Source organism: Lithobates pipiens, unplaced genomic scaffold, assembly GCF_037356315.1.
Source record: "Lithobates pipiens isolate NorthernLeopardFrog02 unplaced genomic scaffold, aLitPip1_a1.2 Scaffold_19, whole genome shotgun sequence".
In the NCBI taxonomy this organism is placed as follows: domain Eukaryota; kingdom Metazoa; phylum Chordata; class Amphibia; order Anura; family Ranidae; genus Lithobates; species Lithobates pipiens.
This window is the reverse complement of record NW_027507764.1, coordinates 27,828,691-27,847,866: the sequence shown is the minus strand read 5'-3', so window position 1 is coordinate 27,847,866 and position 19,176 is coordinate 27,828,691. Positions and strand designations below refer to the sequence as shown.

General features: G+C 44.6%; 1 protein-coding gene across 1 annotated transcript in view; it reads right to left on the bottom strand.

Moving 5' to 3' along the window:
- LOC143997964 (vomeronasal type-2 receptor 26-like) overlaps positions 1 to 19,176 on the bottom strand; it is a 68,806-nt gene that overhangs the window by 7,439 nt on the left and 42,191 nt on the right. The window contains exons 3-4 of the mRNA XM_077493769.1: positions 15,334 to 15,549; positions 10,676 to 10,799 (exon numbers count right to left, since the gene is read on the bottom strand). Of these exons, the coding sequence (XP_077349895.1) occupies positions 10,676 to 10,799; positions 15,334 to 15,549 (340 nt within the window). The remainder of the gene's footprint in view (positions 1 to 10,675; positions 10,800 to 15,333; positions 15,550 to 19,176) is intronic.

The window sequence follows — 19,176 nt, the reverse complement described above, 5'->3', positions numbered from 1 at the left end:
CCTCCAGATACGGCACTATGCACTCACCAACACCCCAACCCTCCAATTTTCTAAGCCATCCCCATTTGAATGTTTAGTCCTTTTGGGCCCCACACACAAAGGACTGACCTCAGACATATATACAGTTCTAAACTCATACGATATGGTCACTAGGAGGAAACATAGATGCATGCGTAGATGGGAAGAACACCTCGGAGAGGAACTAACCCGTGAAGAATGGGCCACTATATGGAGATGGGCGGCCAAGAGCTCTATATGCACACTTTACAAAGAGAACACATATGAGGTGCTCTTTTACTGGTACCTAACTCTGTCATGCCTGCATGCTTTATACCCATAGGCCTCGGATCGCTGCTGGAGGTGTCTCCAAGACCGGGGCATACTATACCACATCTACCAGAGCTGTCCATCCCTCCAGCCCTACTGATGCACAGCCCAGGAACTCCTCCACCAGCTATATGAGGTACATATCCTTCTCTCCCCTAGGTTCTTTTTACTGGTCCTCCCTCCCCCCAACATTCTCCAGACTAGCCAAAAAGCTGGCCACATAAATATAACGAAACCCCCCCATCATTATCTGGTCTTTACACCAGAATTAAGGATGTAGAGGTTATAGAGTCCATGACAGCTAGACTAACAGATTGAGTAGACAGACATACAGCCACATGGGAGCCGTGGCACCGGCGAATGGACCCCCCATGATTCCATGAGACCCTCTGCACACTGCTAACACCCGGAGCCCAGGGGAGATGCATCCTAATGATTGGGACTCTCCTACGGCTCTCTTCTTTTTCCCCCTTCTCCCCCTTCTTTTCTCTTCTCTTTTTTTTCTTTGCCCCCCTCTGGAAAAAACGGGCAGAGCAATTTTAATTTACAATATCCGCTGTTGGTCTGGTTGACAGAAGGGCTTGTTGTCAGGGCCTCCTCTGGGCTGGCCGCTCAGCTGTCGGCTAATTGCCAGCTCTCTTCTCTTTCCACAGTTACCAGCTGTTCCCGATGATGCTCGTCTGACCTGCCTATTTAAACCTTTCCTGCTCACATTTTCATCTGCCTTCGTGTTGGTCACATCACAGGGAACTATCTCCTGCTGTTTGTTTCAAGACTGGCTTGCTGACTTCCCACCTGGCTTCTTATCCTGCTTGCGGTTGCTCTCCTTGGATTCATGACTTCCGGCCTGGCTGATTACCTGATCTGGTTAATGAACTTTGGACTGGCTGACTATCCAATCTGGCTACAGGACTCTGGCTATGCTTGACTATGCATTTTTCTATTTACCTCTTTATTTTTATTAATAAACAAGTGTGATTTGATTGTACTTCTGTCTCAGTCTGTTTCATGGTTTCTGACACTTGTATTGTGATTGCCCCAGTGCTCGGTCTTCTTGTTATATAGAATGGTACTTTTCACTTCCTGGTTTGTTTGTACGCTTTGTGGTATGCTTCACTTCCTGGTTTGCTTGTCTGTCAAGAAGCGTGATGAGTCACCGTCGTTGGCTCCACCCTACGCATTTGATCACAAAAGAACATCACCTGAGGATTTGCCAGGTGATCGTGTCACCACGCATATCTTTTTATAATCATGTGGCGCCATCTTAACTACTGGCTGCAGGATATTGTACAACATTAGCTGCAGGGCGTTAGCGCCATTTTTACTGCTGGCCACCCATTCAGACAATAAGAGAAAAACAAGGAAGTAATGGAGCCGCATGCGAAAACAAAAAACAAAACACTCTGCCATCTAGTGGCCGAAGTATAGAATGACCAAATGAAAAGGTAACGGTTAGAAAACTTAGAAGGGAAGTTTGAAACCATGCAGACACGGCATGTATACAGGTAAAATTAAAATGATAATAAAATTGACACAAAGCAGTGATCTTAGTCAATATATAAAACTAAAACAGTGATCCAAAATTCCTATTAATATAATATAAAAAAAAAAAACTTAGGCATCAAATACATTGAAATATAAAAGAGGTAAAAATGTATTATACTCTCTAGGCATTATTTATAAAACAATTATTGTCCAAATTGACATTCAAGCCAAAAGGCACATACGATTTCATGTCAAATCTCCATCTTGTTTCCAGCCTAGAAACTGATCTGACCATATTTGTCCCCCTCCAATGGGGTAATGTCTTATCCAAAGCCAAAAGGGTACCTTTAAGATTCTTATCATGGTACATTTTATAGTATCTGGATAGATTGTGCTTTCTAAAACCACGCTTAATCTTCCCCACTAGGGAAGAGTCCGATGTTCGAGTCGAACGTAAGGGTGTTTGCCTGTTCGCCAAATAGCGAACAATCTGTAGGAGAAATCAAAAGTGCTAGTTTTAAAGGCTTATATGCATGGTATTGTCATAAAAGGTGTTTGGGGACCTGAGTCCTGCCCCAGGGGACATGTATCAGTGTAAAAAAAAAAGTTTTAAAAAACGGACATTTTTTCAGAAGCAGTGATTTTAATAATGCTTAAAGTTAAACAATAAAAGTGAAATATTCCTTTATATGTTGTACCTGGGGGGTGTCTATAGTATGCCTGTATAGGGGTGCATGTTTTCCGTGTTTAGAATAGTCTGAGAGCAAAATTACATGTCTAAAGGAAAAAAGTCATTTAAAAGTACTCGCGGCTATAATGAATAATCAAGTGCCAATTTTAAAGGCTTATATGCATGTCATTGGCATAAAATGTGTTTGGGGACCCGGGTCCTGCCCCAGGGGACATGTATCAATGCAAACATTTTTTTTTTAAACGGCCGTTTTTTCAGAAGCAGTGATTTTAATAATGCTGAAAGTGAAACATTAAAATTGAAATATTCCTTAAAATTTCGGACCTTGGGGGTGTCTATAGAATGCCTGTAAAGTGATGCATGTTTCCCATGTTTAGAACAGTCCGAGAGTAAAATGTCATTTCTAAAGGAAAAAAAGTCATTTAAAAGTACTCTACGCTATAATGAATTGTCGGTCCTGGCAATACACATAAAAGTCATTGAAAAAAACGGCATGGGATTCCCCCACAGTCCTATACCAGGCCCTTTGGGTCTGGTATGAATATTAAGGGGAACCCCAAACCAAAATAAAAAAATTGCGTGGGTGTCCCCCCAAATTCCATACCAGGCCCTTCAGGCCTGATATAGATATTAAGGGGAACCGCCATCCAAAATGTAAAAAAAATGGCGTGGAGGCCCCCCTCAAAATCCATACCAGACCCTTCAGGTCTGGTTTGGATTTTAAGAGGAACCCTGCACCAAATTATTTTTAAAAATGGTGTTGGGTCCCCCAAAAAATCCATACCAGACCCTTATCTGAGCATGCAACATGGCAGGCCACAGGAAAAGAGGGGGAGAATGAGAGAGCGCCTCCCTCCTGAACCGTAGCAGGCCACATGCCCTCAACATGGGGAGGGTGCTTTGGGGTAGCGGCCCCCCCAAAGCACCTTGTCCCCATGTTGATGGGGAAAAGGGCCTTATCCCCACAACCCTTGCCCTGTGGCATCCGCCGTAAAGACCGACCTCTCAGGTGACAGTTCTTTTATAACTGAGGGTGGGGCCACACGATGACATCGCCGGGTGACCCGCCCCCCGACGCACGGGGACATCTCTATGGCTTCCCTGTAGCGTTAAAGGGGGCAGGGCCTCTCAGTGGCATAACTGAGTGACCTTGCCCCCTCTGACCCCGCCACACAGTTTGAAAAGAACTGTCATCTGAGAGACCGGTCATTACGGTGGGTGCCTCCCATGGAGGCGGATCGGTGGCGGTGTGCAGCTTTTTTTTTTTTTGGTCCATCGGATGTGGGATGTGTAGTGGTGACACTTTGGACAAAGTGTTTGTCATGTGTAAATTTAGTTTTTGCCTCAGAACAGTAATGGGGTTCTGAGGGTTAATTGTGTAGGTTAACTTTGACATCAGTTTGGCTGGGCTGTGTTAGAGTTCTGCCTGGTCATGTGTACAGTGAGGTGCACATGACAGGCTCAGAACCAGGCCTGGTTGGACGTTTTGGGTATCAGCTTCCCCGGAGCCAATCAGTGGGTGCACCGGGCCCCGCTGAGGAGTCTGGGAAGGGTACTTAAGATGTTAAAGTCACGTGTTCTCAGTTCGTTCGTGATGCCCTAGTGGTCTGTTCCTGATTCTGGATCGGGGTAGCCCCACGAGGGGTCCTGGTCACGGGGGCGTTCGTCGCTCCTCAACATGCTTCGGTTGGTTAACCCCAATAGACCCGCCTGGTCTGGGGTAGGGATCCGTCTGTTCGTGAGTCTCGGAACCGGCTGGTCCGAGGCGCAGTAACTGAGGGAGGATTCAAGGCGTCCGAGTGTGCTCTCGGCTTGGAGGGGCACCGCAGCTCGTGCAAGTGACCGGGGGAGGACTCTTCAGAGGAGGCCCAACAAGCTGGCATCCTGAGAAGTGCCTGGTTGCTGAGTTGTGAAGGAATACTGACTAATTCACACTTTTTCCAGTACTGTCAAGGAGACAGAGAACGTTCCAGGTACTGAGGAAAAAGGTTACTGTTCACTTCTGTTACCAGTTCAAAGCGCTGACTGCTATAATCTTTGGCTAGAGATTTGTTCAGCCTTGAAGCGCCCAGCTGCGAGTGGCTACTCTCTGGGCAGTATTAGAGACTTTCTGATATTAGCAGTTCAAGGTGCCTGAGCTACTTTCACCCTTGCCCTCTGTTCCCATACGAGACTGTGTTGTTGGATGTTACCCCTGCAAATAAAAACCTTTTCTAAAGGACTTTTATGGTGTCAGCGTACAAAGTTGTTGGGTATCAACCCTGGGAACCTCTAGACATGGAAGAACAAGCCAAGCGGAGGTAACCAGTAAGCCCAAAAGTTAAGGCTGCCCCACCAAGGGTTATGGCCGCTACATACCTAAAGGCTGTCTCCATGCACATGAGACATGGGCAGTGTTGAAGAGAACGTGCAGGCTTGTTTAAGAGCTGGCAGGGGACAGGTCAGTGGGCGGACTTGTGTAACTACATGGCAGACCTGGGAGATGGATGGGTCTTTCGTTGGAACGCACGCCATCTAGTGGGTGGGCGTGGTCATGCGTTCCAGAGGCCGATCACATGACCAAAAGGTCTGCCAGATCCAGAAAGGTTGATCAGAGGAGACGGCAGTCATATAGTGAACTGAAACAATGTATGCTGTGAGAACAACATACATCGGCAGCTCCAGACGGCGGTCATATGATTGGTGTGTGAGGACCTGGGGATGACCATGTCACTCACTGGGACACACACCATTCCAGATGTAGGTGGGAACATGTGTACTGTACCAGTCTAAGGTGCATGCTCAGAGGGATTTAATAATAATATATATAAAAATATATAAATATATATAATTATATGAAAATAGGTATGGTGGTGTTGGGCAGCAAAGTGCAATTTTAATCATACAAGATGCAAATTAAAGGGAAAATTTGGATGTCGCAAGTTGGTGTGGACAATACAAAAAGTAACAAAAATGTGGAAAATAGTCACTGTAATGTCTACTACTATAAATAGTATTTAATTAATAATGGTGTATACAGATGTGATAGTATAGATGAACTAATAACTGGACTAAGACAGAAGGGGAGGGAGGGAATTAAGTATACTGCTTATGTAGGTGACTTTGAAAATTCATGATGAATATAAATGGGAATTGATGGCACTAGGATACTAGTAAATATAGAAGTGGTGGTGGTTCAAAAAGGGGTGGAATAGAATATAATAGAAATGTAAGTAGGGTCATGATAAAAAATTATTATTAGCATAAAGGGGCAGGAATTTATCGTGTGAGAATGGTTTGTATGTGTGCTAGTTCTGGTCATACATCTAGATTACCCTGTGGACTTCCAAATCTTCATTCATTCCAACAGGGGCCAAGGAACCGAGAGTGAAACTCCAGAATGATTCTTGTCTACAGAGTCTCTGAAATCTTCTCCCCATATCATCATCTTTTTTGCTGGCTTCAATGCCAAACACTTTTAGACCTGCTGGGTTTCCATTGTGACACTCTTTGAAAAGCCTAGGCACAGAATAGTTGTTGTTGTTCTTGATTTTCATAGACTGATCGTACACATTGCCATTAATGATGCTGCATTTTTGCTCACTAAATCTTGTCCTCAGTGGACATGTTGTGCGCCCAACATAAAGTAAGCCACAGGGACACACTATACCATAGATCAGTTAGGAAGTACCACAGTTGATGAACTGGACGATTTTATGGCTATGGCCATCGGACCCTATGACTTCCTTTTGCGGTGTGACATGAAAGCACAAATTCCACAGTTTCTAACTCCACATTTATAATTTTCTTTTTGGTCAAAGATTGATGTCCAGGGACCAGTGGTGGTCCTTGTTTGGTTCGAGCTTTCCATACTCTACTCTGTGCTATCAGACTTCTAAGGTCTTTTGATTTTCGAAAAACAACTTCAGGCCTAGATGGTAAGATTGGATTGAGAATGGAATCTTGTTTAAGGATCTTCCAATTTCTCTGAATTACTCTGTGGATATAAAATGCTTTTGTATTGTATTGTGTGCTGAATCTAATAGAATTAGAGCGATCTCTGTCGGTGATCCGTTTGTTACTCTCAGTTGTGTTGACCTCCATCGTCATATTGACTAAGGGATTTTTGTCATATAGTGTCCAGTACTTTAAGAAAGCTTGTTCAATTTTGTCTTCTTTATAGCCCTTCTCTAGGAATTTCTTTTTAAGGATGGACCCTTGCATTTCATAGTCGCCTTTTTTGGGGCAAGTTCTCTTCAGCCTGCAAAACTGTCCATAGGGGATGTTTTGGATCCATTTTGGGTGATGATGGCTTTTTGCATGGAGGTACGAGTTCCCCACACTAGGTTTGAAGTAAGTTTTAGACAGGATCATAACTTCGTCAATTTGCAACCCGTATTAGATCCATTCCAAATGATCTGAATGTCGTCAATGTATCTAGTGTAGAGGGCACGCTGAGCCTTAAAGGGATTGTTGGCCCAAATAGACCTGTCTTCCCAGAAACCCATGAAGAGGTTTACGTAACTAGGAGCAAATCTAGCTCCCATGGCTGTCCCTCTTGTTTGTCTAAAGTACTCGCCCACAAAAGAAAAATAATTATGGGTGAGACAAAACTTAATAGAGTCGAGAAGGAACTTAGTTTGTAAGGGTTGTATAGTGCTCTTAGATAAAAAGTACTCAACTGCTTCTATGTCGTATTTGTGTTCAATAGAAGTGTAAAGTGATGAGACATCCAGGGAGAGCCATTTGAAATGCAGTTGCCACGAAAATGATGAAAGAATTTCGAGCATATGTCCAGAATATTTGACAAAGGATGGAAGTTGTATTACTAGATCTTGTAGAAAGTGGTCGATGTAGCATCCTAGATTACTTGTTAGGCTGTCTATCCTCCCAGCGATAATAGGTCTACCCGGTGGATTTGTTTGATCTTTGTGGATCTTGGGGATATGGTAAAAGTGGGGAGTTAGTGGATGTTGCTTGCTTAGGAAGAGGTATTCGCTTTTTGTGATGACTCTATTTTCTCTGGCCTGATTTAGTAGAACTTCAAGAGTGATTGCAAAAGATGATAATGGATCAGATGAAAGTTTTGCCGTATGTATTGATATCACCTAGGAGTCTCCAAGCCTCTGCCATATAGTCATCCCGATTTTTGAATTACTAAATCACCACCTTTACCGGCTTGCCTGATGATAATGTCATCTCTGTATTTGAATTACAACAATACTACAACAATATTATTAATAGTAAACCATTAACCTGTTAAGGCTTGTTAATGTTTTTATGCTATAATGTTTTATTCTTTGCTAATACACTTCTATTATTTCAAATTTTAATTTTAATTACCATATCAATTTGAATCCATACTTCTATTATATGTCTCCAGTCTGTACGGTGTAGCATACATTTTCTATGTGCTCTGTACTATACATATATGTGATCTCTATTTCATCGACAGCGCTACAATATGGACTGGTATAGAGCTAAGGAGAACTAATTACTCATCACATGATATATCTCCCAACTAGCTACTCCTTTCCATGTTGTTTTATGTTGCTCTACCGGTTTACACAGACTCTGTTCCTGTTCCCAAGGCTCTGATGAAGAGGTTATCCTCGAAACGCGTCGGCCATATTTTAAGTACTTGCCCTTGCATGGGCATGTCCTACTTTTAAACTTTTAAGTGCATATTTTGTAACCTATCTTTCATGTCATGTAGTATATATATATATATATATATATATATATATATATATATATATATATATATATATATATATATATAATGTCTGTATTCCATTATAAATAAATAAACTATGATTTTGATGCAAGCGATTGATCACATGCCTTCCATCCACTTTTCCCACACAGTCTTCTTCAGACCACCCCTGGTCAGTCTAGGCAGCGGGACACGTATGATAATTTTCTCCAGTTTTATCATTTTAAATAGTACTACAACTTCACATTAACAACGCTTTCACTAGCGCAGGAGTAATTCTTTTTTCTGGCCTTATTTTGCACTTATACTGGTCCCCTGTGCTGTATCCGCATCTCTCACAACCTCCTTTGGAATTTTTCTTCCATGGCGACCGGTATCTGTACCTTTCCTCTTCTGCTATCTGGTCCTTGGATCCTGGTGGTGGTCTGGACGTGTTCACAACCAGGAAGCACGATCCCACCGCTGCCAACCAATTGTGATGGTCCCCCATACTCAACAGGACTATGTCCGCCGTAAATTCTTCCTTTGTCCAGAATTAGCACTATCCAAGACCCTTTAGCTCACCAAGTAATTAGCCGTAACTGAGTGTAGGATGATAAACATCAAACTCTTTATTGAAGCACATGTACAAACAGACATACAACTCAGGGAACAATCTTCTCTCCAGTTGGAATCCAGGGCAGGATAAACTGTCCAATCAGCAAGGAGAGCTGTTAGAAGAATCCGCCTCTCCCCTCTCCACCCTGCCCCACAGTCCACATTCCAGGAACACGAATACAAAACATCCATCCCAAGTTTTTACATAATCTGAATTTTTATTCATATTTAGAAATGTTTATTTTGTTTGTTTGGTTAATTTACTTATTAACTAAGGTCTCAAGACTATTCAATATATGTTTATTTATCGAACTGCAATCTATTTTGTACGAGGCATGTTGCCCCAAGTATTTTTTAGAGGCTTGTTGCCCGAAATAAATTAAAATTTTCAAGGTCACTTGACCAATCCATTTACTGCTGTGTGCTTCACTCAAAGTCCCATCTCTCTCCTCTCCTTATAAACTACTGACAGGGATGGAGGCTGATGTCCCTTTGATGCTGGCCTCATTTAAAGTCCCAAAATGCATTTTTCCTATATTGATATCCATCCCATAATATATTTCTCCTAAGGTAGACAGGCACAACAGAACAATGGGACACAGTCACACCCCAAACAATCCCAGCAAACAGTCCACAACAGCATGAGACAACACACAATATATACATACAATATATACAACATTCCATTATGGCTGTACAGCGAGACTGACTAGCACAGATCAGATTGGGGTTCTCGGTCACCCTGTGCCCCTAATGGACACAGGTTAATTTACACATAGGAAGGGCCAGGGAAGCTGTACACAAAGTTTTCAGAGCTCTCCAAGGTAAGCTGGGTTCCACAAGCCCCCCCACCCAAAGTGACTCCCGTCACATACACTATATTACTAAAAGTATTGGGGCACTTCTTTAACCCGCACATGAACTTTAATGGCATCTCAGTCTTAGTTTATAGGGTTCAATATTGAGTTGGCCCACCCTTTGCAGCTATAACAGCTTCAACTCTTCTGGGAAGACTGTCCACAAGGTTTAGAAATGTGTCTATGGGAATGTTTGTCCATTATTCCAAAAGCGCATTTGTGAGGTTAGGCACTGGTGTTGGACAAGAAGGCCTGGCTCGCAGTCTCCACGCTAATTAATCCCAAAGGTGTTCTATTGAGTTGAGGTCAGGACTCTGTGCAGGCCAGTCAAGTTCGCCCACCTCAAACTCGCTCATCCATGTCTTTATGGACCTTGCTTTGTGCACTGGTCCAAATCATTTGTTGGAGGAGGGATTATGGTGTGGGGTTGTTTTTCAGGGGTTGGGCTTGGCCCCTTAGTTACAGTGAAGGGAACTCTTAAAGTGTCAGCACATCAAGTCATTTTGGACAATTTCATGCTCCCAACTTTTTGGGAACAGTTAGGAGATGACTCTTTCCTGTTCCAACATGACTGCTCACCAGTGCACAAAGCAAGGTCCATAAAGACATGGATGAGCAAGTTTGGGGTGGAGGAACATGACTGGCCTGCATAGAGTCCTGACCTCAACCCGCTAGAACACCTTTGGGATGCATTAGAGCGGAAACTGTGAGACAGGCCTTCTCGTCCATCATTAGTGCCTGACCTCACAAATGAGCATCTGGAAGAATGGTCAAACATTCCCATAGACACACTTCTAAACCTTGTGGACGGCCTTCCCAGAAGAGTTGAAGCTGTTATACTATACTATAATAAATAAGTAGCAGTAGCAAAATATAACTGGGCAGGGCTGATACCATTCTTCTGATTTCAGTCCACAAAATCCTGTGTGCAGTCAGCCGACTGGCAGGATCAACAGGTATCTTTCTTTACTTGCAGGAACCTTTAAAGTGATAAAACATGGGAAAAATGTGTACAAACTGTACCTGAAATGTTGGAGATCTCTCCTTCTGGACACGGAACGCACTCATAGCAGCATTTATGGATGGAAGATCCAAACTTTTTTCTGCTGCCAGGTAGACAGGGATCTGAGCACCGAGATACCGGAGCCTGAAATCAGATATTATTATCATTATTATAATGTGAATGTTGATCATTTCTCATGAGGCTATACAAACTAAGTGTTACAAATAGGAATGAGGTTCAGGTTTTCCTCTCCAATGGGTTCAAGGTGAATTCTGCAGGTCTGAGATCCATTCAGGGGTCGGTATTTTGTGGGTTTTCATTCATTTGTGGTGTTTATTGATTTCTGTTGTATGTTGATAGGGCCTCTATTTTTTATTAAAGTTCACTTTTTTCTTCTAAATTACAACCCCCCTATGTACCAATATACCATCAAAGTACTTATTTTCCAGAAATAAAAAAGTTTTCTATTTATCTTACACATCCCTTACCTCAGTGTCTAGCTGGATGTATAAAAACATTTCTCCATTACTTCCTGGACAGACCTTGGGATGTGACCCAGGAAGGAGTTTACCAGCTGACCTCATTAGTACACACCCTGCATCATCTACCCTCCTACTTCCCCACATCTCTTCCACCCCTCACCAGCTGTGTGCTTTTTCTATGCAATCAGTGGATACCATTGTCACTAAATACACAGCCATAGATCGTTCATTTGGCAGAGTGTGCAGGAGCTGAGCGATCCGATAACAGCCTATGTAGATAGAGCTGTAATATTGAAAATAGGCAAAGCTCACAATACAATATCCTTTAGATCTACCATCAACTACACTATTTTACCAAAAGGATGCCTGTGGCCAATTATAGCTCAGGTGGGTTTAGTACACGCCCCACACTATATAAGGCCACCAGCACGGCGGCCTTGTGTAGTGTGTTCCAGCGTGCAGGGAGAGAAGGATAGGCAGGGACAGTGTGTTTTGGACAGTGGGTGTTGTGTGCCTCCAGCACAGTATACACCTGTATCTACCCTTTATTGCTGGTGTTCTCTAATACAGGCATCCGCAGGAATTAGTGGGTGTTGTTTGCCTCCAGCACAGTATACACCTGTATCTACCCTTTATTGCTGGTGTTCTCTAATACAGGCATCTGCAGTAGTTAGTGGGTGCTGTGTGCCTCCAGCACAGCACAGTATACACCTGTATCTACCCTTTATTGCTGGTGTTCTCTAATACAGGCATCTGCAGGAGTTAAAGTGGGTGTTGTTTGCCTCCAGCACAGTATACACCTTTATCTACCCTTTATTGCTGGTGTTCTCTAATACAGGCATCTGCAGGAGTTAGTGGGTGTAGGAACCCAGTATACACTGCTATATCCACCTACATAGCTCTTCTCTATTTGAGCCATCTGCCATCTGCAGGAGTTAGTGGAAATTGTGTGCCTCCAGCACAATATACACTACCCAATTGCTGGTTTTCCCATTTCCCTACAGGCCATTACTATGTCTAGAAGGCCAACAAGGAGAGGCAGATGGTCATGAGCCAATAAAAGAGGGCAAGCAGGCTCTGTGTCTAGAGACAGCAGTGCTGGTCCTGGACGCGGTGCATCGTCATCAGCACGTGGCCATGGGACACGCTTGTCCTTATTTTCGGCAGCTGGACATGTTGAGCCACATCATGCCGAAGACTTGGTAGAGTGAATGACCAAGCCCTCCTCATTCTCTTTCACCCAGGCTCAGGCTACTAGCAAAGCAGCTGCCAACACGTCCTCTTCCCTCATCTCAATGTCATCAGTCACTCCTTCCATAAACCCACCATGTCCTCCTGAGGAGTCCCCCAAACTGTTTGAGCACAGTGTTGAGTACATGCTCCAGGAGGATGCCCAGCATTGTGAAGGCTCTGATGATGATACCCAGCTAGAGGAAGAAGGTAGCGTGAGCGCAGAGAGAGGGGATGCTCAAGAAGGACAGCAATCTGGCAGTCATGTTCCACCAGCTGCAGCATACTGCCAGGTTTGCTCCAGTGATGAAGAGGGAGGGGATGATGAGGTCACTGACTCCATGTGGGTGCGTGATAGGAGGGAGGAGGAGGGGGCACATCTCCAACGAGGCAGGATGCCCTCCGGGGGCCAGCTTAGGGGCAGCACACCGACTGAATCACACCACAGAGCTCCGCCTGTGCAGGGCGCTGCCTCTGCGCGTTATTCCAAAAGTTCTTTGGTGTGGGCCTTTTTTTAGACCAGTACATCAGATCGCACTGCTGCTATTTGCAACATATGTCTCAAGCGTATCTCGCGTGGTCAAAACATCAGCTGCTTTGGCACCACATGCTTGACCACACATATGTTGACCTGCCATGCAGCTTTGTTGCCAAGCGTAACTTAAAGAGCCACACCAAAGAACAAAGCAGACCTCTCCTTGCTACTCATCATCTGGGATCTCCATCCCCACTAGACCTTCAGTCCTCTCTGAAACCTGCACTGAGAGGAATGAAGGTGTAGAATTAGGTGTGTCACAGCCAAGTACTTGCGGGCACTCTGCTATCAGTACACCCATGTCCAATTGTAGCAGTCAAATTTCCCTGCCCCAGCTGCTGGACCATCGAAAGAAGTTTACTCCCAGCCATCCACATGCCCAGCGGTTGAATGCTAGCTTGACTAAATTGCTAGCACTTCAACTGCTGCCTTTTCAGTTGGTAGACTCTGCCCCCTTCCGTGAGTTTGTGGAATGTGCGGTTTCTCAGTGGCAGGTCCCCAAATGCCACTTTTTCTCTCTACCGGCATGTGAAAGGCAATGTCCATGCCTCGCTGGACAGGGCAGTCAGCGGTAAGGTGCATATTACCACTGACTCATGGTCCAGCAGGCATGGACAGGAACGTTACCTATCTTTTACGGTCCATTGGGTCACTCTTCTGGCAGCTGGGAAGGATGCAGGACAAGGCGCAGTAGTGTTGGAGGTTGTTCCACCACCACGCCTCCAAAATGCTACTACTGGTTTTGACACACCTCTCTCCTCCACCCCCTCCTCTTCTTCTTCCACCATGGTCTCTTCCAGTGCTCTGTCCTCAGAACCAGCGGTGCTCCATGGGTGTTCAAGGGGCTACGCAAGTACGCAGGCAAAACGATGGCATGCCGTGCTTGTGCTAGTTTGTTTGGGGGACAGGAGCCACACTGGGGCAGATATTTTGTCAGCTCTGCAGGGGCAGGCCGAGAGGTGGTTGATGCCACACCAGCTTAAGCCAGGAATGGTGGTTTGCGACAATGGCACCAACCTCCTCTCCGCCCTCCGACAGGGACAACTGACCCATGTGCCCTGTGTGGCTCATGTCCTTAACCTGGTGGTGCAGCGGTTCTTGGGAAGGTACCCGGGCTTACTGGATGTCCTGAGGCAGGCCAGGAAAGTCTGTGTGCATTTCCGCCGATCATTTAATGCCAGTGCTCGGCTGGCTGAGCTCCAAAAGGAGTTGAACCTGCCCAAGAACCGCCTTATATGTGACATGCCCACCAGGTGGAACTCAACGTTGGTAATGCTGCAGCGGCTGCACACGCAGCAGAGGGCCATCAATGAGTACCTGTGCAACTACGGGACCAGGACAGGGTCAGGGGAGCTTGGTTTATTTTCACCACGCCAGTGGGGCATTATCAGGGATGCATGCACTGTCCTGTCACCATTTGAGGAGGCCACGAGGATGGTGAGCAGTGACAGTGCATGCATCAGTGGCACTGTACCTCTTGTCCACCTGTTGGAGCATAGGCTGCGTGGAATAATGGACAGGGCACTTGAGGCAGAACAGAGGCAGGAAGAAGAGGACTTCCTTGCCTCTCAAGGCCCCCTTTATACACACAGTGTTCCTGCTGTCCCACCCACCACACAGTAAGAGGATGAGGAGTAGGAGGAGGAGAAGGCTTGTGTCAGCATGGAGGTGGAGCCTGGCACTCAGCGTCAGCAGCATCAGTCTTTTAGGGATGATTTACAGTCCCAAGAAACACGTGGACTTGTACGTGGCTGGGAGGAGGTGGCTGCAGATCATGTTGTCCTTGGTGACCCAGAGGACTCCGGACAGAATGCCTCAGCTAACCTACGCTGCATGGCCTCCCTGATTCTGTAAAGTTCGAAAGTTCTGGTGCGAACCGAACCGGGGGGTGTTCGGCTCATCCCTAGTCACATTAGATCAGCCACCATTTATCCAGGAGACACCTCTAGAAGCTTTGCAGGTTCCTATGAGATTTATGTTGACTGGCAACATGAAAAACACAATGAGGCACCCAGTTAGAATTATTTTCTTTCCATTTAAATTTATTTTATATATTTGAAGAAGTGCTAAGAACATGTAAGGACATTCTAAACATCTTGAGGGCCCTATTGGATGTATTACTGACAATCTCTTGATTTCAGTGCTGCTATTTCTCTTTAATAATTATATCTCATGTCACATATTCCAAAGATTTATTCCATAACACATCTATACACAAAATAGAATATAAATACAGTATCTTGTAAGAAATGTTCTACATCCGCAAAATTACCGCAATTAATAATCTTCACTGACTCAGAAAAATTACCCCTTTCATGGACATCCACATTTGATAGTATATCTTAAAACAAGGCTAAACGATCCCAATAAATCCAAATGATGGACCTCCTCAGCAAACAATATAAACAGAAAACATAAAGTCATTTCTTACTTTGCCGGTTTTCCAGTAGTTGGGAATACTCATATTGGGAAATGTTTCAGGCACATAGTCTGGGAAAGGAAGAGTGGAAATGGTGTAACGAACGAAATGTGTTTTGTTACAATAAAACATGCTTGTTAAAAGAAGATCAGTTGAAATTTCTTTCTTCTCATTAAAGGACATCTCGGTTCCGCCCGTTACCTTAATAGTTCTCACATATTTATGCAGCTTTTCATGGAAGACAGAAATACACACATCATCATATACAGTTATACAAAGTCTGAGATAAAATACAAAGTGGTAATATTCAATGTACTAGTTGGCTATTCTATAAATGTGAATAGAAATGAAGGAATCAGGAGAATCACTCATTGTTTATTTTTTAATTATCATGCAATATCTCTATGTACATCTCTCTGATATGAAAATAATCCTCCAACCCACTAATCCTGAGAATCATCAATCATTTGTTTTATTGGTCTGGTCAGGTGCTTAAATTACTCTTCTTTCGGAGCCAGGTCAGTGGGAGTGGCCCTCTCGCTGTGCCCAATGGGAGAGGGTATTTAAGATGCGGACGTCATATGGTTTGGGGTTCCGGTCCAGTATGAAGTGCTGATTACATGGTCCTGATCCTCCTGACCAGCCCTCAGGAAGGCTATGGCCTGGGGTGCGGATCCACCCGACTTTCATGTCTTGGGGCTGGCTAGCCCGAGGCAAGGAAACTAGAGGAGGATTCTGAGGTGGTTGGGTGCCGTCTCCAGTTCGGGAGAGACCCATTGTACTTCAAGCATTTCAGGGGAGGACTCTTTAGAAGAACACCACGTACGGGTTGGTTTTCTTAACAAGAGCCTGGAAGGGCTGAAGTAACCTGAGAGAATTCGGTCTTGTGGATATCGCCAAGCAGGCTGAAAGATCCACGTATACGATAAGTGTTCTACAGCTTAGTTTCCCTACATGTTCTGCAACAACGTCTGTGACAAAGATTTTGTTTCTGAATAAAGCACCTTGTTGGCTGCTAGGCCTTGTGAGAGAGGGACTGTCCAACCTGAGTGTTCATCCAGCTGTGAATAGCTATTCTCTGGATGATGTCAAAGCAAGCAAGTTCTTTAACATTTTTGGACTTTGACATTGAGAGTACCTGAACTTCATTTCCAACCCTCTTATCCCAAGTTGAAAGACTGTTCAATGGTTTTAGTTTTGCAAATAAAAATCCATTTAAGTGGATCTATTGTCAGTTTCAAATTACTGGGCCATCTACCACAGGACACCCCCTAGATGTGCAACAAAGATAACGGAAGGTAACGGTAAGCCCAAAAATAACCAGTATATATATACATACTTACAAAGTGATCCAATCTGAAAATAAAATATAAATATATTAGGGATGCACCGATGCCACTTTTTTGACAACGAGTACGATTACCGATACTTGACATCATGTACTCGCCGATACCAATTACCGATACCTGATTTTGGTCATGTGACCATTTTTGAAAAAAATATGAAAAATTACACATTTTCGCCATAATATGAGGCATTAGGAGGGTGTTAGGATGGCGCAGTACAGGGTGTTATGAGGGTGTTAGAAAGGTGCAGTACAGGGCATTAGGAGGGTGTTAGGATGGCGCAGTAGAGGGCGTTAGGAGGGCGCAGTACAGGGCATTAGATACAGACCAGTCTGTACACTGACACTGTACCTTTACATTATTTACAGACTGGTGTGTGTATAACATATACAGTACAGTGTTGGGGTACAGACTGGTCAGTATATACTGTATGGTGCTAGTGTATAAGACTGGTCTGTACCCTGCTGACATTGTCCTCTACATACTACACTAACCTGTTTGCAGGACTTGCTCTCCTCATTATACGGTTCTGCTTCCAGGGATGATTCCACAGCTGCCCCACATAGAAACACATGTGCCCATGCTATCCAGCCCCTTGCCCTTGGCGACCCACCCACTTTCTGTTATTGGATAGCGGCCAGCCATCCAGCTAGCTCTCTCTCTCTGTGCAGGAACAGAATGGGAGGAATCATGACATGGGAGGCTAGCCAACAAATCCACATTATCCAATTTTTATTGCTCTTCTTTGCTTCCAAATCTCATTTTTCTCTTAAAGTCCCAAACTTTTTTCTATTGTATCGTGCCGATAGGGATGGAGACTATGTTGATGTAATTGTCCTAAGCCTCATTTAAAGTCCCAACCCTTCCCCCATTTCATGACATCACCCATCCTCTTCTTGTTTACAGAGGCAGGAGAGGATCGCAGTAGTGCTGCATAATGAAAAAAAGACACCTGGGAGCAGGAGTATTGGTGTGGCCAGCTGTCAGCCTGCTCCCACTGTGCTATGGATTTTCCCAACCCCCTCCCCCCTCGTCCTGGTGCTGTAAGACGTGTACTGCTCCGAACCCCACTTTCCCGGAGGGGAGGAGGAGGAGCCCCACTCCCAACTGACATCACTGCCGGTACCGGTTTTTGGTATCGGAGCATTTTCCGATACCAAAAACTGATACTCGTGAAAATGCTTTGTATTGGCACCAATACCAATACCAGTATCGGTATCGGTGCATCCCTAAAAAAATTGGATTTTTATATACAGCTTACCTGTAAAATCCTTTTCTTGAGAGGACAATCACGGGACACAGGAGCTCATTACATAGTGGGTTATATAGGCACCTCTGGTGATTGGACACTGGTTAACCCCAATTAAGGAGAATTCCTCCCCTATATAACCCCTCCTATATGGGAGGCACCTCAGTTTTGTAGCAAAGCAATAAGAAACCACGTAAAACCCAAGAGGGGCGGGAGCCCTGTGTCCCGTGATGTACTCTCAAGAAAAAGATTTTACAGGTAAGCTGTATATAAAAATCCCATTTTCTTGATCATACATCACGGGACACAGGAGCTTCATTACATAGTGGGATGTCCCATAGCAATGCTCAGATTGAGGGGAGGGAGACACAGATCATAATTATAGACCGCCAGGGACTGGAGGACCCAAACTGCAGCCTGCAGTACACTGCGCCCAAAGGCGATATCCTCTTGCCCTCTGACATCCACCTGATAGAATCTGGTGAATGTGTGGACTGATGACCAAGTTGCAGCCTTACAGATCTGAGCCAGGGAGGCCTGGTGATGCACTGCCCAAGAAGCACTTACAGCCCTAGTAGAGTGCGCTTTCACTTGAAAAGGAGGGATTTTCCCTTTAACACTATAGGCTTGAGAAATAACCTGTCTAATCCACCTTGAGAGAGTGGATTTTGACGCCGCCTGGCCCTTCCTAGGGCCTTCCAGCAAAATAAATAAGCAATCAGTTTTCCTTATCTGAGCAGTTGCTTGAAGATATATACGGATTGCTCTAACCACATCCAAAGTGTGCAAAGATTCTTCTTCTGTGGACTGTAGGTCCGGAAAAAAGGATGGTAGGATTACATCTTGATTCAAATGGAATCCCGAAACCACCTTAGATAGAAAGGACCTGTTGGGATGTATGACCACCCGGTTCTTATGAATAATTAGATACGGCTCCTTGCTGGAAAGAGCTGCTAGCTCTGATACTCTTCTAGCCGTGGATATGGCTACTAAGAAAACCAATTTTTTAATAAGGAGAACTAATGGAGCCAGATGCAAAGGTTCAAATGGTTGCCTCTGCAAAGCCGAGAGAACCAAATTCAGATCCCATGGGCATACCGGAGGTTTGACTGGCGGTCTTATCAGCATGGCCCCCTGGATGAAAGCCCGTACCAGGGAATGTGATGCAAGTGGCTTCTGAAAAAACACTGACAGGACTGAAATCTGCACCTTGATAGTACTTATGGCCAAATTCATTTCTAGGCCTGACTGGAGAAAGGC